Source organism: Rissa tridactyla, chromosome 1 (assembly GCF_028500815.1).
Source record: "Rissa tridactyla isolate bRisTri1 chromosome 1, bRisTri1.patW.cur.20221130, whole genome shotgun sequence".
Taxonomy (NCBI): domain Eukaryota; kingdom Metazoa; phylum Chordata; class Aves; order Charadriiformes; family Laridae; genus Rissa; species Rissa tridactyla.
The window spans coordinates 47,835,211-47,862,071 of NC_071466.1; the positions used below are offsets into that span (position 1 = coordinate 47,835,211).

General features: G+C 42.4%; 1 protein-coding gene across 7 annotated transcripts in view; it reads right to left on the reverse strand.

Moving 5' to 3' along the window:
* KLF12 (KLF transcription factor 12) overlaps nt 1–26,861 on the reverse strand; it is a 255,540-nt gene that overhangs the window by 157,510 nt on the left and 71,169 nt on the right. For all 7 annotated transcript variants that reach the window (XM_054188506.1, XM_054188503.1, XM_054188505.1 and 4 more), the window contains one exon: nt 25,272–25,335. In XM_054188506.1, coding sequence (XP_054044481.1) covers nt 25,272–25,292 — 21 coding nt within the window. In that variant the 5' untranslated portion in view covers nt 25,293–25,335. The remainder of the gene's footprint in view (nt 1–25,271; nt 25,336–26,861) is intronic.

Consider the following 26,861-nt stretch of genomic DNA (forward strand, 5'->3'; position numbering starts at 1 on the left):
AATCATATTTCTTAAAAGCAGCGCTTCGGTCTAAAGAGTGAACGCAGCGAATAGCTCGGGCTTTTGGGTCATTTATAATTCAGAGCAGCAATGATCACAGAAGTAGATTCTTTCCAAACTATTTGATCCCTTCTGCATTTATAACTAGAAGGACGTTGTGTGACACATCCTGGGGGTGGGGGGGTGGGCACTGCCTGGTAATAGCCAAGAAGATCCAGCCTGGGTGTTATACATATGGATGACATGTGTAGCCCAACAGTCGCCCAGAGAGTTGATCTTTCCAAACTGTGTTCTCCTGCCTTAACCAGCGTTCGCACCACAGTGTGTTCACAGCCATTCAGCAAATAGGATGCAACTGCCGAGATTTGCATACGGTGGGCAGTCATCTAAGGCAAAGGGGCTTGGACTCATCCCCACGGGGACTGGAGGTGTGGACTGAGTTCCCCCGGGAGCCCCTCCGGTCGACCAGGCAGATGGAGCATCCACACCTGAGTGAGGCCAGGCTGCTCCGGCGCCCCACGTTAATTGACGACACCCAGGAGACCCACCAGCAGAGACTGCCCATATGATGTATGGAGTAAATGCATTTTTCAGGCCGCGGTCCCCTCCTGGCTCACTCAACTCTTTTCATCAACTGTGTCAGCTAACTTACAGCTCCCAACATTGCCCAGGTGAAGGTGACCTGAATTCATGACGGCCCTTCCTTCTCGATTCTCCTACCTCCCACCCCAACCCACCTGGTGGACTCCAGTCACCCTCCTAAGTAATAACACATGCAGATATCTGTCCTAAACCGGGCATATAATCAAGCCAAACACTGCATGACCTTACCAAAACATCTGTTCTCTTGGATCAATAAACCAACTCATCCTAAAAGCGATCAGCCTCTGTTTCTCGGTGCCATCCGTTGGAGGCTTTCACTAATCACTTTTGGACATTTATTCCCTTGAAAGATTAATTAAAAACACAAATCATACCCAGGTCCGTATGGGCAACTGCGGTTAGAGCAGTTGTTACAGAAGACGGATATGCTTTCGGGCTTACAAGCTCTTCGTCTGAGAAGCTACGGCAATCAGTCTAATAACAAGACTCTCCCCCCTCCTAAAAGGCCTACACTTTTCAGTACAGCACCGCTGCAACTACAACTGGCATTTTCTTCATCTGGACGACTTTCTGTTGCAAGTTTTAATCAAATTATCTTCGGCTAATTTAGACGAAGAGAAAACAAAACAGAAACTCATATCTTGTCCTGGTACAAAACTCCCCAGCATCCTGCAGTGCTTATTTAATAATGAATTACACTATTATGAAATTTGGCTCCATCCATGCGAAGGGCTGTGGTTTTGTAGCCAAGTTTTCAGTTTGGCCAAGCCACACGTTTGAGAATCACACTGCAAACTTTTAACAACAACAGGGGAGCTGGTGCCACAACCAACCTCCTGTCCTGGGACACCACCAAAGACACCCCTAAGGCCCCTCCATAATTTCTTCTAAGCACAAGATAACAGTAACTGCACAACCCCATCCCACACCGCAGTTGTTGTCTTTCCCGCTCTTCAAGATTTTCACATCTAGCTGCTAAGCACTGAAGCATCAGAAATGAAACGATGCTCTCCCAGACCTGGATAGACTGTGACGGGGACAACCCCATGAAACCCCAGGAAGAAAGCAGTGAGCTCAGGCTTAGGAGCACCCAGAACCCAGATCTCACATTTCCTGCATGGATCGACAAACACATAAGTTCCTGTGCAAGACAGTCTCCTCCTCTTGCTTCATCTCATGAACGCAAGAGATATACAGAAGCAAGGTGGATGATGTTAGTTACTGCTGGCACTAATGAAGGTAACTGGCTTGCTTAGTCACGCTGAAGAGCTGCTCACTGACTGGCAAGACAAAACCATGGTTGTGAACTTTCCCATGAGACACCAAAAATGTCCAGCTGACAATTCAATGCTTCATAACTCTGGTGGGTTGGCCTTAGCTGGCTGCCAGACACCCACCCAGCTGCTCTCACACTCCTTCTCCCCAACAGGACAAGGGGGGAAAAACAGAACGGAAAAGCTCATGGGTCAAGATAAAGACAGGAAGATCACTTATGAGGTACCATCATGGGCAAAACAGAGTTGATTTAACTTACTGCTAATTAAAATAGAGCTGGATGGTGAGAAACAAAGACAAATAACTAAAACACCTCCCCCTACTCCTCCCTTCTTCCCAGGCTCAACTCCATTCCTTCATTCAAACTCTTCCTTTACTTTTCTGTACAAACTTAATTCCTAACATGACACACTTTCATTTTTGAGACGTGATGTGTCAGTTGGGGGAAGAGTAGTCTCAAATTCAACATCCAAGCTACAGTAAAAAGTTTCAAGTTTAAGGGGAGCACGTTTGAATAGCTGAGAGCCGAGAACAGCCCTCAAGCAGTCTTTCCGTCTCAGAGCTATGACTTGTAACATTCCCTGCCTCATCTCCTAGTTATTTTTACACAAATTTTCTGCACATGCAGTAATTTCTTAGTTCATCATTATATTCTCATTTTATGGTTCCAAAATTTTGAGTTATTTTTGTGAAAACAGTGTTCGTGATAGCTCAGAAACACTAATTAAGTTTTCCTTTTTTATATAGATATCTTAGAGATATCACTAACTGCGAAGCAGCCTACGTCACTTATATGCCCTAGCAATAAGATTAACTTGTTGATTTTTCTGAACATGAATACCTAAATTCGTATTATTCTTATTACTTACATTACTATACTGAAGTTATCCATCAGTCGAAGCAACAGACAGCATAACGCCTCAGGGCAAAAAAACCAAAGTGATCCACTCAAGGCAAAGCTTTTGAAGATATGACAGATCCTTTTAAGGATATGACTAGATAAGATTTCCAAAGTTTGAAATTGTTTTTTCTCTTTGTTTCAAGGGATAATAGAAGAATGAAAGATTACCGTCTCTCTTCAAATATAACTATCTCCACAGGGAGAGGAAGCCAAGGAGAATGTCTTCTTTCCGAATTCTCACAAAGAAAGAATCACTCAGTTGTCTACTACCTCAAACTCCTGAAGACCTTTCATTTCCAAAGAAGTCCTTTATATGCAGTACAATGAGGTTTGTTAGTCACTTAAGTGTAGTTATCTCTAGGGTGAAACATACCAGTTAGCATTGCCACAGTATGTATAAGAGCAGTTCATTCCAAGAAGTGAAGGAAACAACTATCCGATAGAAAATAAAAGTAAATTTATGTAGCTAGAAGATTATCACTCAACTGGGAATTCTGCCAGGGAATCGGGGTTAACAGCCCATGTCTTGCCATAAGATCTTCATCATACGTAATTATGTCTATAGCTGTGTGAAATGTTCATAATGAAAGCAGAGATTCTGGTAGTTCTGCATTTTACTCCCAACGTGAATTTCCAGTCAAATTCCCCAGAAAAGAAAAGGATCATTTGCATTTATTGATGCTTCAAGGAAAATCAAAACAATTTCTTAAGAAAGAAAAAGGAGAGTGAAGCCTTAAACTTCATGCTGTTTTCATGTGAAATTGGGTGGGGTTCATTTGAGTTCGTTCCAATTCAAAATGAAATTCCTTTAGTGAGAAAAAAATGCGGAGTCTGCAGAAGCCTGGGCGAATAATATGGAGATACATGCTGTGGTTTATGTTTTACCTAAAAAACAAAAGCTTAAAACACTACAGCAACAGACTTCCAGAAATATGCTAGGACAGCAGCTCGGCACGTAAGTGTGAAAAATAATTAACGAACGCTAACAACAAGGTTATTTCTCACTGATCTATATATTTCTCTCTGGTCTGCTTGCTAGCCCTGAACAGAGCTCAGGGTGGACCCAAATGCAGCGCATGAAATTCCATACATCACCTCGCACCATAGGAGGCCGTGGGAGGAGGCCAGTCTAGGTATAGGTATATATATGACGGACATGCATCTGCATGGCATCCAGTGATCGCGAAGGCATCATAGCTCTAGGCTTTCCAGGAAGGCCTCTGAGTGCGGTCTCTTATTACAACGGCACATGCCAGGTAGAGCCCAGACCCCAACAGCAGCTGTGACTTGATGCTGTCAATGCCCGAGAAGCACATGCAATGGTTGGCCTTCAGCTCATGCTGTCCTGCCAAGACCCTCATCCGATGTACCAGACCGTGTCCAGCTGTATGCTGCTGCTGCTACCAGTACAAAAACATACCCATGCAACACAAGCTTCTTTGAGTTTCTATTCCGGTGCCTAGATCCCTTAGAAAAACAAAACAAAACAACTCATTTTGCAGACAGCGGGTTTCCAAAAGTTGCTGAGTAGCCAAATCCCTATGGATGTAGCTATGTTTTAATTTGCTATGTATTTTCACAAATCTGTCTCTGAGGAAAAAATGTTCAAGTCCAGATGACATCCAGTGAAGAGAACCAAGATCTCACGTTTTGCTTCTAAAGTCTTTTTTGGTTTGTTTGGGTTTAAATCAGTTTTACCAAATATAAATAGAACTGAGGAGATGTGGTCACCTTCCTGGTGACATAGAAGCATCCAATGCATTCGCAACTAGAGGCCAATCTGCTATTTCCCAGACTCAGCAGGCAACCCTGTCAGCTTAAGACTGCTTAAAATCCCTTTACATCAGCTCTGCTCCCCTGCCACTTTTAGCTGCCTCTGCAAAGAATTACTGATCATTCCTACAGTATTTAATTCAGACACAAAACGTTACAAGTAACAGTAATTACACCAGGCCCACACATTTAACTTTTATCAACATTAATGGCTTCCTTGTTTTCCTTCTAATACAACAGTCACAGGATATTTGATAAGATTTTTGTGAATACCAATGGATTCATTAAGTATTTGCGGATTTTCCTTATCTTACGCTTAAAAGTCCAGCTTAACAAAAAAAATCCCACCCACCCGAAAAAGACAACAGAAAAAGAGAAAGCCAAAAAAGAGCCATCAATTAAGAGAGACATATACTTACGAAACGCAAGTTTGGAAAAAGCATGCATGGCACTTATCTTTACACTAGAATTAACTTAAAAAAAACCCAACCAACTTTTCATAACACTTCATGACGAATAATAGTAAAATAAACTCCTGATAGTTTTCTTTGGGTTTTTAAAGCGTAAGCATAAGCATAAAGCACAAAGACAAGTAGCAAAGACTGCTATCAAGTGGAAATTCATTACTTTTTCACAAAAAAACCTAAAGAACTAGTAACTGACCTAGATCGCCACTTTTCCTTGACACAGTCACAAGTCAAGCAGTTTTAAAAAACTCAACTTCCAAAGGAGTTTTGCGCTATCTTAGGTCAGCTGTCCTCAAGTTTGGAGGAGAATTTGAAGAATAAGAGGCTTAAAATTAAAAACATACACCACCCCCAAATTGTAATGGGAAATATAAAAGAATTTTCATCATCCTACAAATATTATATTGATCAAATTTGCTAAAACATATACTACTTAAAGGTTACCTTTACTATCAGGTGGGTTGTTGCCTCAATTATTAAACTTGGGAAAAAAATGTACATCTCACGGCTGGTGAGAACCGTTTCAGGTCAGGTTTTCATTCAAGAGGTCCCCTGTCTTTTGCCTTTACTGAAAACTAAAATCAAAGTTTAGCTAATCAAAAAGTCTCAGGCCACAACATGTTTTTAATTAACTGCTGGTGCTGGAAGGAGTATGTGACATCAGTAGAGTGTCAGGGGAATAATTCTGCCATCTGACAAAATTCTCCTCTACCTGTTAATTGTCTAAATTGCGACTGTTTTGTATTTGCCGAGCAAACGAGCATTGAATGGCATTGCCCAGGAGCTTACAAGCAAATACACAGTGACTGAAATTTTACTCCGAATTCTGCCCTTACCTGCTCTGATAGGAAAACGAGCTGCTGAAAGCATGGGGAGCTGGTTGGCACACTTTCCCCCCACCTGCCAACCTGCAAAGTCTGCTTCCACGAAGACGGATACAACATGGGCCCTGCACGCTGGAGAATAAAGGGAGCGTTTAGCAAGTTAACAGTAGCCACGGTTTAGTCCAAAATTTTTGTCCGAGATGTCGTGTGGCAGGCCAAATGGCCAAACATAGCTGCTCTATGCCAAGGAGACAAGATGCCGTCTACATGGTCTGCTTGGTTCCATCACTCCCTGCAGCCCAAAGGGACCGTCATCTCCTCAAAGCGACACCGTCTTCAGCTCCGCGACTGCAAAGCCCCAGAGGGAGCGGTGAAACAGTCGCATGGGAGGTTTCACAGGCCTGGACATCATCACTTCCTCCATAAATTATGCTGGCCCTTTCCATCACGGGTTTCAAAGGAAGCAAACACGCTACCAACAATACTGTGTGCCCCGCTGGAGCACAACTGGCTGGCGGATCTTCCCCAACCCTTCAGCTCAGGGAGAAAACTGTTGCTCCTCCAAGTGCCCTGTGCTCTCCCCTAAGATAAAATATAGAGATAAATTGATTGTCAGTGGCAAAAGCTGACTTCTTATAAATCATGGACGTTACAAGCTATATCCTCTGAATAAGATAAATGTAAGGTAATGCTGTCACTAAATATGCCTAGCTGCCTGTTAGCAGCTGGGCCACAGAAACGTTAAGCAGCTGATATTACTCTTAGCCAGCAGAAGTGTTTCTTGCTTATCCAAGAGCTCCAACATATAAGGCAGAACCCAAAGGAAACCAGGATAAGACGGCTTTCCCCCTTTGGGTTAAAGATGTAACCGCTAAAATCTAGGAAATTCAGTTAAGCCTTATTGTTATTTCAGATTTACTTTGTTCGCAAGCAGTTTATAAAAACTTTTTTTTCTTTCCTTTTTTTATTATTATAGAGAGAACAATATAATATTCTGGCACTCATAAGAGAACCCCTTGTTCCCAGAAGTCAGTTGCTGGTTTCCAGCTCAGCTTGTTGCACTGCCAGCTACAGGCAGTAGCAAATTCACTGCAGCCTTGAGGAGGAGGAGGAGGAGGAAGAGGACACGCTTCTGTGCAGCTGCACCCTCCAATGCTAGGTATCACTGGCCGCACTTGCGAGGAGCACAGCCGGTTCTCACAGCACCTCAGAAACCATCTGCCGCGGTTCACCCACAAAGTCATAGATATGACAGGCAATAAGCGATGGAACCAAAAATGTTCTTTCAATGGCCCAATTCCAGCTGCTTGGTAGAGCTGGAAGTGCAACCTTTGCCCCGGCAGGTCCACCGGGGCAGAAGCACAGCCTGAGTGCCCGTGTTTGAAAAAAAACAAAAACAACCCCAAAAAAACCAAAACCCCCCCGAAAAAACCCACAGGCCAAAATGACAAAGCAATAATTAAATCAAAGCTGAATGATTGCACGCTCAGATGAAACAGCCAGACTATTTGCCAGAAGCCAAGTGTTACTCCATCACCTTTCCCCACAACTTTTGTGCGGCACCTTACGTGCGCGCGGGGGAAGGGTAATTGGGTTTATACGCTTCTCGCCGTGGAGCAAACAAACTGCTTGTTCTGGCGTTTCAAAAGAAAGGCTGCGCGCACTGATGAAACTCCAAAACTGCAAATGTTTAACAGCCTGTCGCAACCCGATCGCTGTTCTTTTTAACATCCGTTTGAGGTTTCCCGCTCCCCGCAGGCTCCAGTGCAAACTCCTGGGAAAATATTAATGTTGAAGCTGGCGAGTAGACACTTGGTACGTTTCCAAAAAAAAAATAAAGGGCAAACTCTGACTTTTGTTCACTTAGTGAATGAATTATACATAAACCACCTCAATTCATGAAGGAGAATTTGTAAGTATCCACCAAACACGTGAAAAAAAAAAATAAATGTCTAAAATAACGCGGCACTCTCAGAACGCTCGTACCAACTTCTAGACAGAAGCTGATACCCAAATGCTCACATGAGGTGTTCTCTTACCCACGACAGGATGACCAAAATGCTTACGTACAAACCTGTCAAATTAGATTCAACAGGCGATAAATTACCTTGGAACTAGGGTCCACTTTAAAGGCAATTCTAATTAAGTGTTAAGAATTTCTAATTAACAAGTTTCAAATGTCGCCAACACGTATTTCCCCCAGATTCTCAGGGTAGCGGTGATTCCTTGAACACATAGGAAAAAAAAAAAAAAAGTGTACCGCACATGAACAAAATTACTGCCAATAATTAAAATAACTGCCTAACATCAAGATTAAAGAGTATTTTAAGTAACCATGGTTATAGCCATAAAAATGACAGAAAAACATCAGAAAAAGAGACATATGAGTAGCACATATAGCACTACATTAACAGATGCTTTGAACTTTCATTATAGCATCTTTACGTTTCAGAGATACCAAATTTGCTATATACCGCCAGTCAAACTGGGCTTATATATTAAATTTAAGGCTATAAACAGAATACCTGAGTGCACGTCTAGGGGAAAGACAAGATAAATTAATAATTAATTTATAACGTGTCATTTTACAGCATGAGACACCATGTAACCCCAGAAATATCTGGGGAACAATGAATGCTACAGCCAATGTTTTTTTTCTTAGGATCCCAGGATAATTCAGATTGGAAGGTGCTTCAGGAGGTCTCCAGTCCAACCTCCTGCTCAAAGCAGGTGCAGCTCACAGGTCAGACGGGGTTGGCTCAGGGTTATGTTCAGTCAGGTCTTAAAAACCTTGAAGGATGGAAATGGTACAAAATCTCTGGGCCACCTGCTCAGTTGGGAGACAGCCCCCATGGGGGAAAAAAACCCCAGTTTTCCATGCAACCCAGCCTGAGCCTCTCTTGTTTTCAATACATTGTCTCTCATTCTCCCACCACGCGTGGCTATGAACTGACCGAGGCCCCCTGAGCCCACACATCCTGCCAGCCTTTGCCCATCCAGGCTGTAGTAACTGTAACTCAGACACAAGAACATTGTCGGAGACACTGCTGAAAGCCTTGCAGAAGCTGAGGTGAACAGCGTTCACTTCTCTCCCCTCAAACTCTATTCCAGTCACTTTACACTGAAGATGGCAATCAGGTGGGTCAAGCATGCTTCGTCCTGGGTGAATCCATGCTGACTGTGTTCCCAGCCACCTTCTCCTCCTTCACGGTGCCCATAAGTCTGTTCCCAGAGGACTCACGCTGACTTTTCCATGGACTAAAGAGAGGCTGACTGGCCAGTAGTGCTCCAGATCACCCTTCTGGACTTCTCCGAAGAGGAGTGATCTATTTGCTTCCTTCTAGTCATCAAGGAACTGCCATGGTCTCCAGCACCTTTCAAGCATGGTAAAGAAGGGTGCCACAAGGACATTGGCGAGCTCTCTCAGCACTCGTGGATGCAGCCAGGTGAGTCCTACGGGCTTGTGTCTTCTCAGGTAATCCCTGGGACTTGGTCTTCGTTCATGACTGGTGGTTCTCTTCCTTGAACCTTGTCTGTAAGCACAGAGATCTGTAAGAAGGCCACGCAGGTGAAGGTTGAGGCAGAGAAGGCAATGGAGTACCTCGGCCTTACCGGTGTTTGCTGCCAATAATTCACCCACCTCATTCAGCCACCGAGCCACAATTTTCTTGTCAGCGTTTTACTGCTGATGTAGTGATGGAAGCTCTTGTTCTTGTCTTTGGTATTTCCTGTAAGTCTGAACCCCAGCTGAGCTTTGGCTTTCTTGACACCATCCCTACTTGCCTGCACAGTATTTCTGTGTTCATCCTTTGTAGCCTGTCCCTCCTTCCACCTCCTGCTACATGCTGCCCTTATGCACTGGAATCCATGGGTTCTGCACTGGAAGCCATGACTTCCCCACTTGGAGAAGTTGGTCTCCTGACAAGTCTGCTTGTCTGATGAGCTGGAAATTGGTTCAAAAAAACAACTGGACTTTTCTACAGTTGTTTATCAAGAGCTATCAAGCACAAAAATACAGATACAACCTCTGGCTATGGATGTATTTTTGCCCTAGATATTTTGCAAACTTGGAAGTTGTACTAGGGCAACACCATCACTCACACACAACCTTGCTACCTCCTTTCCCTAAGCATCCATCTGTCACTGACTGTTGTTAGAGGAAGGTAGACGGTCCTTTGCTCTGACAGAAAACAGCCACGTTTATATTCCTATGTCTTTTCTTGTAAGTATAATACATGCCAAAACCAAGAAAAGTTAAACCACAGGATTCCAATCTCAAGACTCACACTCAAGAATGAACTGACATTCTTCTGGCAAGTACCTGGTATGGATCACAGCCAAAAAGGGACTTTAAGCTAGGTGGGCCACTGTCTATTCTTCTGCAGCAGTTAGAATCATAGAACTGCCTAGGCTGGAAGGGACCTTTCAGATCATCTAGTCCAAACATCAACGTAACTCTGACAAAAACCACCAGTAAACCATATCACTAAGCACTGTGCCTACCCATCTTTTAAATACCTCCAGGGATGGTGACTCAACCACTGCCCTGGGCAGCCTGTTCCAATGCTTAATAACCCTTCCAGCATAATAATTTTTCCTAATATCCAGTCTAAACCTCCCTTTACACCAGAGGTAAATGAGATGGTCAGCACACGGCATCTACAGCTTAGCATGGACTTCAAATGATGCCTTCAGAGCCCTCTTACTTTGTTTCCTTCAGTCACTACTTGATGGCTGAAAAATGCGGCAATCGAGTCTGTCCATGCGTAGCACCATTCATGGCTGATTCCATGAATGGTAAAAATCACAGCCAAACAACAATGCCTGGCAAAGGGCGAGAACATTGCAAGTTATTGTTATTATCACTGAAATACCTAGAAGTTTTACACCAAACTGTACAATAAAACCACACATTCCTACCTACTGTTGAACTCCACCTTGCATCAGAGGTGCCCTATGCAAAAGCATTTGGCAGAACTGTGTGTGACTGCTAAACGTGCCCCTGCTGGGTCTTTAAATCCTCATTAGTGTTCTTTAAGTCAGTGCACCTCATTATACATCACACAGCAGGAAGATCTAACAAAGTATTGTTATTTGTATTGTCTTTTTATAACCTAGCATCACACTACCATTAAAAATGTATAGTGACCTTACCCATGTCAAGGCTTTCAAGAAATAATGCACTGAGATAATTGGTTGCTTGGCACCATACATAGCCTTTATAGCACGTGTCAAGCCCTGAGTCATAGTAATATATTTAACATTTCTCATTAAGACATAATAAGAAATTGTGCCTGTATAAATCACGTATTTATTTCCAACACGTGGCTTAGTTACACTGTGTAAAATGATGAAAACGATCTCCTGTCCACACTAGCTATGTCTCACATAGAATAAAATGCTTTTATTAGATTTACTTTGCACCACAAGAACCAGATGGGTTAAGCTGCTCATATTTTTAAGCAGTGACTTCTGCACAGGCATAGGGTGCTATGTGTACTGCATCTTTCTGAAGAGATCTGGACCACTAACATTAATAACGTGACAAACTGCCTCCATCGTCATTCTGGATGCTGAAATTCAATAAAGATTACTAAAATATTCTAACCACTAAAATCACAGCCACACTGGTTTCAAGAGCGGTGTTTTATCAGACACTGAACGATGCTGGACCAAAGCCTGGGGAGTAATTTCCTCAATCAACGTAGATGATCCACAAGAATGTTCTTCACATTGAAAGCTCATGCCAAGTTACCAGTTTACATGTAATGTAAAAAAAGAATTCTAAAAATTCTTTCAGGAAAATATACCTTTTTTAAAAAAAATCCCTCCTCACAGGACTTCAGCTTAAAGAATCTGTGTCAGGCACTCAGCTCATTTTTTGTGATGAAAAGCACCAAAGCTATGTCATTGTTGGTGCTGTTTCTACAGATGTCCATGCCCTGGCTCAGCGCAGTCAACACATCCATCCAACTCATCCATCCAACACATCCATCCACTGGCTCCATCCAACTTCTGTGTGCGTGTGTATGCCTTATGTATGTGGAGGTATACTTTATTATTGTTTGAAGACATTAATAAATTCTGCATTTCAAGAATTATAGAAAAAAAGCATGGTAACTCTATCACCTGTTCGGTGCCAGGAATAATAAATTATCCACTCTTAAGTGAAAATTGTGAAAGTCCATCATCATTTATTCTTAATTTTAAAATAGTCCCTGAAACATTCAGGTGTGGGGTTTGGGGTTGTTTTTTCTTGTTTGGTTGGTTTTTTTCCATTTCGTTTGTTTGTTTGTTTTAAAGTAATGAAAACTCTCTGTGAGTGGCCATTTACCTGAAAAACAGCAGAACTCTGAATTTATTTTCAACCTGAAGAATACCCACAAGATCAATGGATTACATTCTTTATTCTAAAACACAAAATTAATTATTAACCCGAATACACTAAAACTGGGACGGCAAAAAAGAACTCATAGCGCTGACCAACTGTGAGGAACTACTAGACTAATCCAAGACATCATTAATACTGTTATGACTATATCTAATTATCAAGCCCTGTAGAACCCTACTCAGGCAAAGCAAGCCTTTTAAAATAGGTTACTAAATAATCCTTCACATTTTTACCATTATCAGCTGCCATACAACTGGCTCTAGGGTCAGATGTAAAAGTTTATACCTGGATTGGGTAATTTTTGTCAAAATTTTGCAAGGCAGATACTAGTTAAGTACTTCACATGCTCACCGTGTTGAACAGCCTACAAAGAGGTTAGTAACAAGTGATCATGCAGGGGGAAAGCTCGACTGGCTACCCGGAACATCCCACAGGGTTCAAAGCTGTCCAAGCTGATGCGGGATGGAAGTGCCCAGCTTGAGTCCTCACTAGCAAGGACTATGGGTTCATCACTTGAAGTGTAATGAGCATTCTTGAGCTGCTGCCTCAGGAAGAAGTCAGACACTTCCATGCTATGACAACACAACAAGCAGTAGACGCTTACTGCTCTTCTCCCATCAAAATTTTTATAACTTGTAAGATTTTCCAACCTGAAAGCTTCAGGATTTTTAACAAAACAAACATCAATTTAAAAAACCACAACCATGCTAGCTAGCACTTAGGTTCCTTTACAAATGGAACGTTATCTCAGCCACACATGGAAAAACCCTGTTTTTCTGACTTACTAGATACGCAGGTAGGCAAAGGCTTTTAGGTCACTTATGTTTGGATTACAAATGAGCGACTTCTGAGATGAACGTACACACAGCCCAAAGTAGGGTAAGCTGTGGAGAAGCAGGGCATGCGGAAGCTGTCCTAACCAGGGGGTTCCTTTGGACACCACAACTCTTCAGGATCCTCTTCTGTGTTCTTAGGATCCGGTGCTACGTGGCTGCGTAGTGTATTGGGAAGTCTGGAGGTCGAAGTGAACTTTTCCCCCGCTTGCCTTGCTCATATCTTATTTAGGATTTTAGCGCTGTTCGGGGAACAGTTACAGACATTTTAAATCACATTTGCCTGGTGTGATCTTTTATTTATTTACTCTAAAGATCCCCACGTGGGAGAGTTGCGACAACCGCGGTAAAAGAATTTCAATGTTTTAAACACTTTCTGATGAAAACAACGCTGTTTGTCCTTATAAAACATTCCTTGGTCTCTGGTCCCACCAGGCCGCGATGAGGACAGACCCCAGCAAATATAAGCAAGCGGGTTATTACTTTGATGCCCTCCTTTGCATATGCAGTAACTGTGACGGATATAGACTTATGAATAGACAAAAACAACTGGTTTACTAGAAACCCAGCCAGAAAAAAAAAACGGTGAAAAGAAAAATCTGACTTTGTACATCAACTGGTAAATAATAATTCCTATCCAGAGCAAATTTGGAAGAACTAACCCCAGCCTGCATCCTGGAACTAAGAGTGGAGCACAGCATATTTAGTAGACAGACGAGGTATTGTCCATCGCTACTGAAATCACTGTAAATATTTAAAGTTTCTTTCATGAACAAAAGCAGAAACTAACCCTGCTCATGGAATGCTATATTCACGACATTATCCCTTTTTTCCAATAACCTGGTTTCATATTAGGCAAATAAATGCCTTTGTTTCTTTGCCACGCTGTAGGATGAATTACTTGCCCAGCCTTTTCTCAAAGAAGTGGCAACTGACATCAGGTTAATACAAAAGGATTCTTAAGCTGCATATAGCTCACAGAAACCAGAAACTAAGGGCACTCTTTTGGAAACCTGCTATGCCCAACAGTAAATCTTTTCCTTGAGGCAAAAGTGGTAAGTAGCCTTGATCATAACAAACTGTTGCTACAGATCAAAGAATAATGGCACATTTATATTCAGAGTAAAGTAATAGCCAAACTCTCGCTTGAAGCCAAATACACGGTTGGAGAAGCACACAACAGGAGTTGGGTGTTGTTTTTACCATCTACACTTAACTATTCTACTTTTCCAGTGGTTTTTCATCCATTTTCTATGCTGAAAAGATATCATCAGCTGAGGTAGAAAAAACCACCCACACCAACCAAAGTGGGTGAACTGGTTCGAGTAAATTAAAGCCTGAAACCTCTTAATCTTACTATTAAAACTTATTTCCATCATATATCCACTTTGAAATTATGAAGGTTCTAAAACTTTTGAAATTACTATTATTACCACTATAGAAATAAATAGTAGGTGAGCTTGGTTTATAAATGCTTTCCATATATTTAAATACATAGCAGTTAGGGTAATTACCCAGCCTCTTACGAGCCTCTTTTATCAAGCCATGAATTATCAGCAGCTAGTATATTTTTACTGCATAAAAGCCATATTTTCACAGAGATGCACGTCACTTGCCGCTCCTGAAGAGCTTCAGAAGTCCTAAATAAGACAGTGTGATAGTTAAAGGGATCCAGATTATTCAAAAGAAAGGTTTGGCTCCTTGTACATGAATAGCCAGGATATTATGAACTCTCTGGCTCTCTTTCTGCATATAAAAAAAGATTATCCTTGCTTTCTGAGGAGATTATTAAGGCAATTCACTTGTTTTACATTCTGCGATGAAATAAACTCCACTGTCATGCTGCCTGGAGCTCCCGTATCTCATCCATTATGTAAATCTCCAAAGAGTAGTTCAGCAAACATCATCTCAGTTCCACTGCACTTAATAAGACGACCTACACATCTAAGTTAATTTTCGTCTTCCTAAGACCAACAGGAACTCCTTACTTCTTAATCTGCAAGAGAGATTCTCACTGTCATCTCTCTTCATAACAACCAAAGCCCGAGTTCATATAGCTTTAAATGAAATTCAGACTTAACTCCAAATGTTTGGGTTTTGGGGCTTGCACCATCTCATCTAAAGACAGGAAAATAAAGCCAAGCAAAAAATAATGTTTTGAATCTCACTCTTTCTAGGACATCTTTTTTTGTTGGGTTCTTTTTTTTTTTTTTGCTAATATGAATACTGAAAGATATCTATGTTACTTGGGAATTTAGGCAGAAACCCAGAACATATTTACCTATAACATTTGAAAGCCAAGGCTTTTGTTTTCGCTTGAGCTATGCCCACATGTCCATCCCAGCTGACTGTAGCAATCACAGCCGTAGCGGACTGCTATCAAACTGAACTGAAACGACAACAAAAAACCCTAAGTAAATAGCAAAGTTCAAAACAAGGTGGCAGCCTCAAAGGAGAAAACTTGCCCTTTCCTGACTCATCACCGAACCACTGCACAAGGAAGACTGAATGTATCACCAGGAGCACACACAAAGCACCGCGTGGGAAGCGTAAGAGCGGGTCAAGATTTAGATTAATACCAGGAGCTTATTTTCCTCTTTTAGACACATGTCCTTGGATATCTGAAATACCGTATCCAGCAGAATCATTATTCAGTGGATATCAGTGCTAAAATAACTGCCTTCTCCTTACGCGCTAGCTACTGAGTTCTAACACTTTCTTCTACGCCTTCATATAAGAAGTGACAAATTGCCATTGTTTGACATCATTCTCTCCACGGCATGTCAAAAATATGAAAATCCAAATGCATTTATTTCTAGCACTAAATGTTTACTGTCAGATATGTAGGAAAGGGAAAGCAGGAAAGTGTATGTAGTATTTCAATTTCTGGTTCAATGTATCTTAATCAGCACCACTGTGCAGACCAAGAACCATGGGTTCTTCCCTTCTCATTGAGAAGTAAAGATTAATTCTAAAATGTAGTTAGCTGTGCTGCTTCATGATACTGAGAATTAATGCCTCCCACAACAGAAGTATTCTTCTTTCCCATGCAAATACTTACATTCTGATAACTAATGACCAGAAACAGGTCACTAAGAAACAAACAGAAGTAGTAAGTCCTGTAAATCTCTGGTTTAAACTTGTTCTATTTGATGGATCATGCTCAACAGAACTGAACAGTATTCAGCTTTTTGGAAACCAAAAACCTGAGAGTATTAATTTAAGCATTTTTCTCCCCATTAGGCACTTTGGAAACTTGTGTCATACTTCTGAAAATACACACATCAAAATGGTCTTGTCACACAGCTTTGAAATTAAATGCCTTGTGCTTCCCTCTCTGGAGTAGTATAAATTTAGTCATTATTAGAATTAGTATAATTGTTCTCTAAGTGCTCTAGGAATAAAAGGTGAAATGAGCTTGGTGACTGCTCTTTCATTCCCATAAGAACATGCCGTAGCAGAGAAGTCAGGCTGCAAGAGCAGGGATGCTCGAGGGATGCTGTGAAAACCCAAGGGCTGGAGAACGAGCCCAGCAAAGTGGAGCCTGGTGTGCTCACCTTGTCTGCGCCATCATAGCTCGCAGGCAGAGGGGATGGCGGTTCTTACAGGGAGGATACAGAAATCCCATGGGAAGAACTGCCCTCTGGAGATGCCTACTGCTGTCTGTTGATTTGTGGAAGACGGAAGCCTGAAATGACTGAAGTTGAAAGCAATGGATACAGGTCTTTGATGAGGTCTCTGGGGAGACCTTACAGCAGCCTTACAGTACCTAAAGGGGGCCTACAGGAGAGATGGGGAGGGACTCTTTATCAGGGAGTGTAGCAACAGGACAAGGGGTAACAGTTTTGAAGTGAAAGAGGGGAGATTTAGATTAGGTATTAGAAAGACTTTCTTTACTGTGAAGGTGGTGAGACACTGGCACAGGTTACCCAGGGAAGTTGTGGATGCCCCATCCCTGGAAGTGTTCAAGACCAGGCTGGATGGGGCTTTGAGCAGCCTGGTCTAGTGGGAGATGTCCCTGCCCATGGCAGGGGGGTTGGAACTAGGTGATCTGTAAGGTCCCTTCCAACCCAAACCACTCTATGATTCTATGATATCTAGCTCCCTAGGGACTCTGCCCTGTCACTGACAACTAATCCTCACCGCAGGTATCAAGGCTGAAAGAGGAATTGAAGAAGCTGGTACAAAACCTCCACTAAACAAAGAGGGATGGGGCACTGTCTCAACTGTGAGGTCCCTGAGCATTTACCCATCAGAACCGTGAGTCTGATTCTCCCTCAGCAAGCAGCACTATGCAACAGGAGGGGATCTTCTCAGTTTTGCTGAAGATGTCCACAGCCTACGTCTTTCTACAGCCCATGAGAAATCAAAACATGCTACGTAAGTTTTTGAAGCACACCTCCTGGTTTGGCTTCTTCCAAAAGCCTAAGCTGGCTTGCGCAGCCCAAGGCCACGCTACAAGGTGAACCGAAGCACGCCGGGCTGGGACATTCATGGAAGCATTTCCTGGTCTAAGCTAAACCAGTAATAGACTTGGCTCACTTCCCAGCTCTGGTCTGGACTGCTCCAGCCAGCTTCCTCCAAAACTAAAACTGGCCTGTGGTCTGGGGGACTGATCATTCCAGGCTTTTCTAGTAACAGTGTGGACAAACATCTACCACTTTGACTGGTCCTACCAAGCCCTCCAAGCCTTCCTCGTCAGACCCCAGCACACAGCCTCACATCAGAGCCCACAACCTGCAACTGATATTTTCATGCCGCATAAACACCACGCTGACAGGCCTCCAGTTATCTCCAGTAATGACAATAATGAGCAAGAGGAGCACCGCAAGGTACGGCAAGACACCCAAACTCCCAAAGGCAGTAATGGAGGGAGCTAACCCTGCCCGGTGGGCATGCAGGGACCTGGCATAGCGCGCACCATGGCCACAGTCTGCTCCCTGAAGTGGAGGCACTCAGCAAGGCAGACACGGCAGGTCCTACATTTAGGCTTTGGCAGTCCTGAGGTATTAAGCGCAGCTGCAGCCAGAACTGAGGAAATGCTCACGTCAAAATTTCTCACCTAGATCTTCCGGCTGCTTCCATTGTTTTATTTCATACAGTCTACAACCTGCATTTTTGGAGACTATAAGAGGTAGCAGCATCCACTTCTGTTCTTCCTGAGAATCACAGAATCATAGAATAGTTTGGGTTGGAAGGGACCTCAAAGATCATCCAGTTCCAACCCCCCTGTCATGGGCAGGGACACCTCCCACTAGACCAGGCTGCTCAAAGTCCAATCCAACCTGGACCTGAACACTTCGAGAAGCAGGAACTCTGCTTGTAGCACATCTCCTCTCCTTCCCACCATGGGAACACTGACACACCACGCATTTCAAACACCAGAAATGGGAACTAAGGATGTCTGTGCCTGCTTTATAAAGCAATTTGTTATTTTATACTCACAGGATAGTTTTTGCTATCTCTGTTCTCAGCTCTAGCTAAGATTTTCAAGGGGAAGTTTTTTGGGTTTCACTCCCAAAATGAATTTAAAACCAAACAAAAACCCCAAAGACACCACACCACCACCACCACCCCACAAAAAAACCAAACAACCAAAACCAAACCCCAAACCCCAGATTTTAAAAGACAAAGCAACAGTTACAGGTGGACATTCATCACAGGAAGACTTTGAGCTCTGTATGACTTAAATTAATCAAAAAAAGTTAAGCAATCACACACCAAGCCTTACAATCAACAACAGTAAGGTATACAAATGAGAGATGCCAACACATTTACTAAATAAAATTGTAAGGAGATATTTATTAACTTTGAGAAGTAGCTCAACAGGCACTCTACTACACTGAGTTATGTCAATAGGTACTGAAGAAGACCCTTAAACACAGCTTTCATGTACACCCACAATTTACTAATCACAGACTCATCATCACCACCTATCACTTCGTGGAAGAGAGATCTAGGCAACACCAGAAGACCTAGCTTTGCTTTAAGACAACATTCAGTAATTTTAAAAATATGCCCTGTTAAAGGAACTCTGGTATTAGAAATATTGCACATTTTGGTCACATTTTGTCTATTCTAGGCTAATTACTCTCCCACAAGAGAGACAATGTGTGCCTCCTTCCTCCCCCACACATCATCTCACATGAAGGCTGCTGCCATGCTTTTTTTGTGCGATTCTCCATTCTTCCTGCTTCAAAAAAACGCTTAATAAATACGGTTTTAATTCAAGAACTACCACGCCGTCAATGACTCCGAAACACCTCACAGCAGCTCCAAGCAGAGCAGAAATCCATGGAGCCACCAGGATGCAAACCCTGCCCATCGCGGCTGAGCAGCTGCTGGGCCAGAGACATTTCTCCTGATTCTTAGCAAAGCCTCCTGGGCAGCTCTGTGCTGACTACTTGAAAATACAACCTTATTTATTATATATAAAGACCTCTTTATTTATTGATTTTAAAGCAAAGCTTGAGGCTTTTGCAGTAGACCAGACTTTGAGAGGGAAAGTCCAACCCACCCCTGTGCCTGCTTCCATTGCCTTTCTGAAGTTCAAGGGTGCAGAAAGACCACAGCTATCTTCAGCCACTAAAATAACACTTCTAAAATATATTGTATTTTCGATACATGAAACTTAAAAACAACGATTACGAACCTCCGTAGATGTCTGCCCCCTGGACCCACACTGGAGGAACAAAAGAGAAGGACAAAGCCCCCAAAATCATAATCCAACTTGATTTAAACGAGGTCGGATCACAAGCCAAGCACTAAATATGATGTGGCCCTAACTCCGATGAACTGATTTTGTGTGTATATGTTTGTGTGTGTGTGTGTGTGCATGTGTGTGTGTGTGCGTGTGTGTGTGCGCGCGTGTGCGCGCGCACGCTTTGGATACCCGCCCCAAGCCGGCTGCTGAACAGCACTATGTAAACACACCAAAATAGTTGGGAAATTAATGGAATGAAGCCAAGACCCGGGACCCACACAGAAGAAACCATTTAGGCTACGAAAGCAACTGCCCAGCAGAAATGAAGAAAGAAGTGGTGTAGAACAAATTTTGTACTGCTGTTCGTAAGGAAAGCCTAATAGGAACGCTGAGGTCTTCCCAGAAATCATTCATTAACTTTACAAAGGCAAAGGGAAGAGGAATGAGCTCATATGCAATGCAAACACGTCAAGCCAAAGGGGTTCACTGCAGGCATCTTAAATGCCTTTTTCTCCTTGGAAAAGAGCAGTGTTGGAAATGCCCCCAGCAGTTTTTCAGCCATGGGGATCAGTTCCAACTCCACCTCACCCCACTCCCAGCTGGGCTCAGCCAGTGGCCAGCGAGCCCAGAGGCTACACCGCTCCCCATGCGCGGTCCTCCAGCAGCCCAGCAGCCACACCGGCATCTGACGGGAAAGGATGGGAGCAAGAGACAGCACAATATGCAGCAGAAACAGAAAAAGAAAGAAAATCTTTGCTGCTCCTCCCTTTCCTGAATATAAGGTTTGGGAAAAAGTTCTCCTCCCTCTCTGGAGTTTCAGCGTTAAGTTTTACATTTTTAAGTGACAGCTAAGTAAAAGCAGATCTGTCCTATGAATATGACTGGGCTCCAGACAACAAACTGCCTGCTATCTATTTACACTGTGAAATATTCATTAAATATCAACCACCAATTGACTCCGAGCGACCCATCTTGATAAATGCTAGAGAAGACACAAAACCAAAAGAACTTCCCAGTCTCCCTGCCTTGCTGAATGGGGCCATCAGTCATTTTTAAGTGGTCGTTTGTTACATTGTTTTATCCAAGATATTTATAATCATAATGAATTGAGACAAAACATCAAAGTACAGCCTCTTTGCCTGAGAGTAATCTAAACTGAAAAGCACATGACAGAAAGGATAGATTGATGGCCAATGCAAAATAACTCCCTTGAGATTAACATATTTTATCCTGTTGATGTTTCCAGTCATAATTATACTCCAAGAATACGCTGAATGATGTTAGATGTGAAAGACCACTTAAGAGCAGTCATTTTCTTTCGAGGAAAACGGCGTTTGTTTGTAATAGATACGGAGGAGACAGCTGATGTCAAAAACCGAACGTATCACCACACCGCTACTAATATTCTGACTACGCAAATAAAAACATAAGACTTTCTGGAAACACCCTCAAACGTATTTAAAAAAAAATAAAATTATTTTTATCACTTTAAAATCATGAAAAAAGTAAAGACTGAAAGTCCAATGAGCCCGAACTCCATCCGAAGCCAGGGCAGCTCCAAGGTTGGATGGCTCAGGAGCTTGTCCAGCCTGCACTGGAGCACGGGGCTGTTCCTCCCCATGTGCAGGACTTTCCCCTCTGCTGAACTTGATGAGGTCCCTGCCAGCCCATTTCTCCAGCCTGCCCAGGTCACCCTGGATGCCAGCCCTGCTCTCACCGCGCCAGCTGCGTACCACCATGCACGTCGCCGGCAGCTCAGAGGACCTGCACCCTCCTACGCCCTGCTCCACACGGGAGTCAGGAGAGGCGAGGCAAAGGTACGTCGGAGGTTGGGAGACTCCTGAGATGGGATGAGCTCTGGAGAGCTCAGGAAACACCCCCTCATATTGAGTCCCTCCCTCTAAATAGCCAAGTCAAAGTTTGCTCTTGTTTGGTTTTTGGTGGTTTTTTTTTAAAAAATGAGAGGACGCACAGGTTACATTCGTGAGACAGCAGTACTTCTTGGGCTTATCACACAGACCTCTTTAGAAAATAAGCAGTCATCCTCTTTAGAAAATAAGCGGTCATCTCCTAACGTCACTGAATTCAATACAACTCTGTGTTGTTTATCCTTTTTTGAGCGTTAAATAACTTAGAACATCACTAAGCCTGATCAAACGGTGGTATTTCTGCAGGCTGTCTGTGAAACCACAGTGTGAGCGGGAGACTGTACCCAAGGCCACTCGTTAAGTACAACGCAGACCTGCCTTTTCAATCTGTGCAATCTCTTCTTCCCTTTAATTTTGCTCTCTGTCCCTCTTTCAGTCCTGCCCGCTTCTTCGTGTTTTAAAGTCTTGACCTTTATTTTGCACAGGACTTTTTGAGACATAGTTCCTCCCTGTCAGCTACCCATTTCCTTACCCGCTCCTATACCGGTCTCTCGTCTCCACACATTCGCAATTCAATCACTGTAGACTGAAAAACATAAACTTTAAATGTCAGATTCAACAGAGAAATGAACCTCTGGATTTAGTCACCATTATTATGGAAAATGTAGAAGCACTGTAAGCTGCATGCATTCAATATGCATGTATGCCAACAGGTTTATTTTGTCTATTTCTCATTTTTCTGGGAAAGATTCATCTGACCTCATTTTATGAGACAGAAAAAATTATATTTCCTCCAGTAGTTGCATATACACTTAGATGTCAGTTATTTGTATAAAACCACATTTACACATATTATGATATGGTCCGAGGCAGACCGACAGAGACCTAAAATATACCAATATAACATAGAGATGATGTAACTCCAGTTATTTACACCCGTAATGATATACCAACATAGTCATGTTAGCAACGGAAGTCTTTCAAAACTTGGTTAGCAAAGCAGCAATAAAGGGAAAGGCTGAGGCAGGGTGCTGGGTGAAATCCAATCTCTTTCCTCCTGGAGCCAGAACTTTATCAACCGATCTTAACAGTGATCACAGAGGAGCCCTCTCCACCTCTATTGCTTAAGTTTTCTGGAATCGGTCTTCCCAGAAAAGGAATTTTTAGCCTCGGACTTTGAATTCCTCCACATAACCACATTTTTTTCTTGTTCAGCGATATGATTTAATCGTGGTACTTTCCTAATATAAAAGATTAACGGCTGGATTCAGAGTCCTACTCTTGCAAAGACTGCCAAACAGAAAATGTGTAATGAAGTAACTCAGTATCCCCTTCCTTATCTGCACATATTTTGTGCAGCTTCCCTATGATTACTGCGGGATGTCACCAGAAGGGCATGAGAGAGTGGAACTATGGCTTGACAAGAAAGAGGTCACCCTGTTCTCCTGTTCTTCCTTCCTTCTGCCATCACTCTACGTTGAAACAGAAAGGCAAAAGCAGAGAGAGGAACAGAGACACAGAGTGAGCAGTGCCGCATCTCTAATGCAACTACAGTCTTTCCCAAGAAACTTAGCAAAAGGCCACGTGAGTCCAAGAGTCTTCTGCATTTGCCTGATCTGGAAGCCCTCCCTCCTCTGCGCAGACTCTAGTTACAACAGCCCCTCTTAAGGATCTGACAAATCCTTAACATTTTCTGCCCTGGTGTCATGTCCCAAGACAAATACCTAAGATGGTCCTCTAGTCGGGCCCAGTTTCTCCTCAATTCGGTGCAAAACATTACCACGCTACGCTAGTAGTGCTCTGTGCTCTCTTCTGGATACTATGAGGAGTCCACTGTAACATAATGATATCCAGAAATACCTTGCAGATAATTAGGTTGCCTTTTGCACCCTCTCACACTTTCTACCAGTAAAGAGTTCGTACCTACAGGATTTTATCACTGCAGTTCTGGAAGATGCAAGCAAGGTTTGGATGGTATCGGTTTTTCACTGTGCTATGCATAGTCAGGAGGTCCGAGCAGGGAAGTATTTCCTCCCCTGTGATGCGAGCCCGTCCCCAGCTATCAGACATCGGTATGGACAACAGCCGCCGACATGTCAGCAATCAAACCAAAGAGAAATTCCTTAAGACTTTGTGCGCTGGTTTTAGCAGGCAACAACTGCTGGTTCCTGTCTCTGGGCATACGGGTCCCTGATCCCATTGAGCAATTGTGTACATTCCCGCAGAGCTACTAATACCATTTGCTGTCTCTATTAGGGTTTAAATTTGGCTCCTGGAGGCTGAAGGTGTTTGCTGGGACCTGCGGTATATAAAGTAGATGTTCTATGGATGCTTCTGAACTAAATACTATTTCCCTGGCTGATTTCAGGTGATCGGATTCAAGGACACAGATGCTCCCCTCAAGTCTTACGCTGCTTGTGAATCCAGAGGTAGCTGGGATCAGCGTGTTCACTACCTTCTGCAAACACTAAACAAGCCTAATCCAAGATGGAATGAAAGTAAACTCGCCTGTATCTAAATCAGCTGCTAATAAACTGGGGAATTTCTGAACCATTAAAATATTGATATAACCAAATTATCACTGAGATCAATAAGAATCTTTACCCTAGTAAACCACTTTGCTCACATGACCAGAGCTATAGAGTCCAGTTTCTGGTATTCAGCTGACACTGTGGTTTTGGAAAACCTGCTAGGGTTTGATGTTTCTTTGATTGTTCCTACCCCTGACTGGGATTCAGGGGCTGAAGAAAGCTCTCCAGGAAAGAGGTTTTCCACCATAACATAGCCCTCCTTGACCAGCAGAGTTTCCAGAGTGCCTTTTTCTGAGCTGCTGCATGGCATCCCGCTGAACCACGCACTGCATCCTGCCGGACCACGCACTGCATCTGCCATTAGAATTCATTTGCTGCAGTGCAAACCCACAGGCACACTCAGCTTTGTTTAAACATCCTGGGCAGGAACTGGTTAATGCAGCATCCCGGCCAAAGCCTATAGCTGAGTTACCAACAAGTCAGATTGACAGATGTGAAGGGCCTACTGAATTTTGTCATCTTATAAAGCTTATAAAAATCATACGACGAAGTCAGTAAAGCACAGAGGTCCACTAACAGCTTCTTCCTTTTTAACTAGTGCAGAAAATGCATGCTGTAAGACAGCCATCTCTCTATGATAAGAAAACAAAGCACCAAGGTACTTTTGAAGGTATCATATCCCATTTGACTTCTTAAGCAGCACTTGTCCACGTGGCATCTGAGCGCCACTCATCAATGTATTAAGCTTCATAGTCAGTAGCTGTAACGGAAGACAATGCCTCTCTCATTCTCCCTTCATCCTGGCCCATAAGAACAATGAACCCCACCATGCATCAGCCCATTCAAGCACCTGGCTTCAAAGGAATTACCTATTTCCTTAACACACTACTAGGTTTTCCTTTGAACATTCAGGTTTGGTCAGAAACCGTTGCATTAAGCTACTACAGCTGTGTTAAGCTATAGTATTCCCCTGCCTGAAAGACAATACGGCATATGAAGCTCAGACCGGTTATTTCATCTATTATGTTTTGTAACACAATATAAATTTTTGATAATAGCAGTAATATGTATAATGCATATGGCTGTAAAAACGTCAACCAACTTTTATGGCTTTCCTCTTCATATGAATATTCAGTCATCCGTTCGTCCCTAGATCCACTTCAATCCTGAAAAGGAAAAGATGAAATAATTCAGTTGATGTATTTTCTTAGAGTTCATTAATTTCTCAAATATTATTGTATACGTAAATAAAAAACCTAACTACAGATGTCTGTTCCATAGTAAAACAGAGGTCAGAAGAACAATAAGTTTATAAGCATTTTAGATAAAACTGCATGAATTCGACAAAAAGTATATTGGAGAAAGCCTTATGGTTCCTCTTAACTAATGATTTTAGTCAGTGCTCTCAGTGTCTTTAATTCCTAAGCTGCTACTTGAGCATACTAAATCCCAGCTGCTTTAATTAGTCTTCGGGGCCCATTATATATCAGTACCCTGCGTCTGTACAGGTAAACTTTCCAGCAGTTTCGAGTGCGAATATTCTTTACTGGTACTTCAAAACATGTTTTACAGAAATACTATGTGAGATCTGGACAACAATGCATTAAAAGCCAAAATACATTTATTAGTGAACTCGGTCAATACTCCAGCCACATGAAATAACAGTGCAAGACCGTTAGAGAATTTGAATACATATTTCTTTAGAGTTTTCCTACGGATACATGATTCTTTTAGTTATGTTTGTGAATCTATGAGAAAAAGGTATCTAGTGATTTAAACACTGTATTGTACTTTTGGGAGGCTCCTTCAGGTTTAAGAAAAATACACAAATCCAGTAATCTAACTTTTTTAAAGCCTTGGGGGACAAAAAAGCTTCAGATGTCCAGAATTTAAACAGTAGACAGTATGTTTTAAACCTCTTGCCAGAACACGTGCATATATCTGGAAGCAAATGCTACTTACATATGCCTCTTTTAATAATGGAAATGGTGTGAAGTCAAGAATCTAAATCTGCTGTCAGAGTTGTTATAAACAATCTGCTGCTATTTTTATATCATTCAAAATAAGGTCATCCTTCAAATAGCAGTGGAGCATCACCTGCCTGCTTTCAAACCACAATCCAGTATTTCTTTACTGCTGCACATACAACAACACGCCTAACAGGTTTCCAAACGCTATGCAACTTTTACACTGAAAACAAGACAAGAAGCTCCCTTAAGCATGTAAAATTAATAAATATGCATATACCATACTACTATTTTACTGGCTAAATACCATGAACGTACCCTTTTTTTTATTATTATTAACCTTAATTTTATTTCTAAGAAAATATTAAGTTCCAAATATTCATATGAATCATAAAAGGCTGCAAAATCATCACAAACACTGACCTAATTAATTGTAATGAAATACTGTAGGCACAGAGCATGCTAACTATTGTAGACCATTTGCCCCATCTCCCATGCATCTTGTAGACTCTCTTTCCTTTTTGTTGTTTGATATCCCTCGGCATTATTTGGATAATTCAAAATTTCCATTTCATGAAGCAGATTTTCTTTTTTTTAAACTGCACACCGGAAGAACCACCTTTGAGTTTCTAGCAACTCCTTCTCTGTGCTAACGTCCAAAAAAGGGACAAGTGGACCAGGTTTTCCGTATCCTGGACTTACATGATGTGGTTATCTAACCTGAG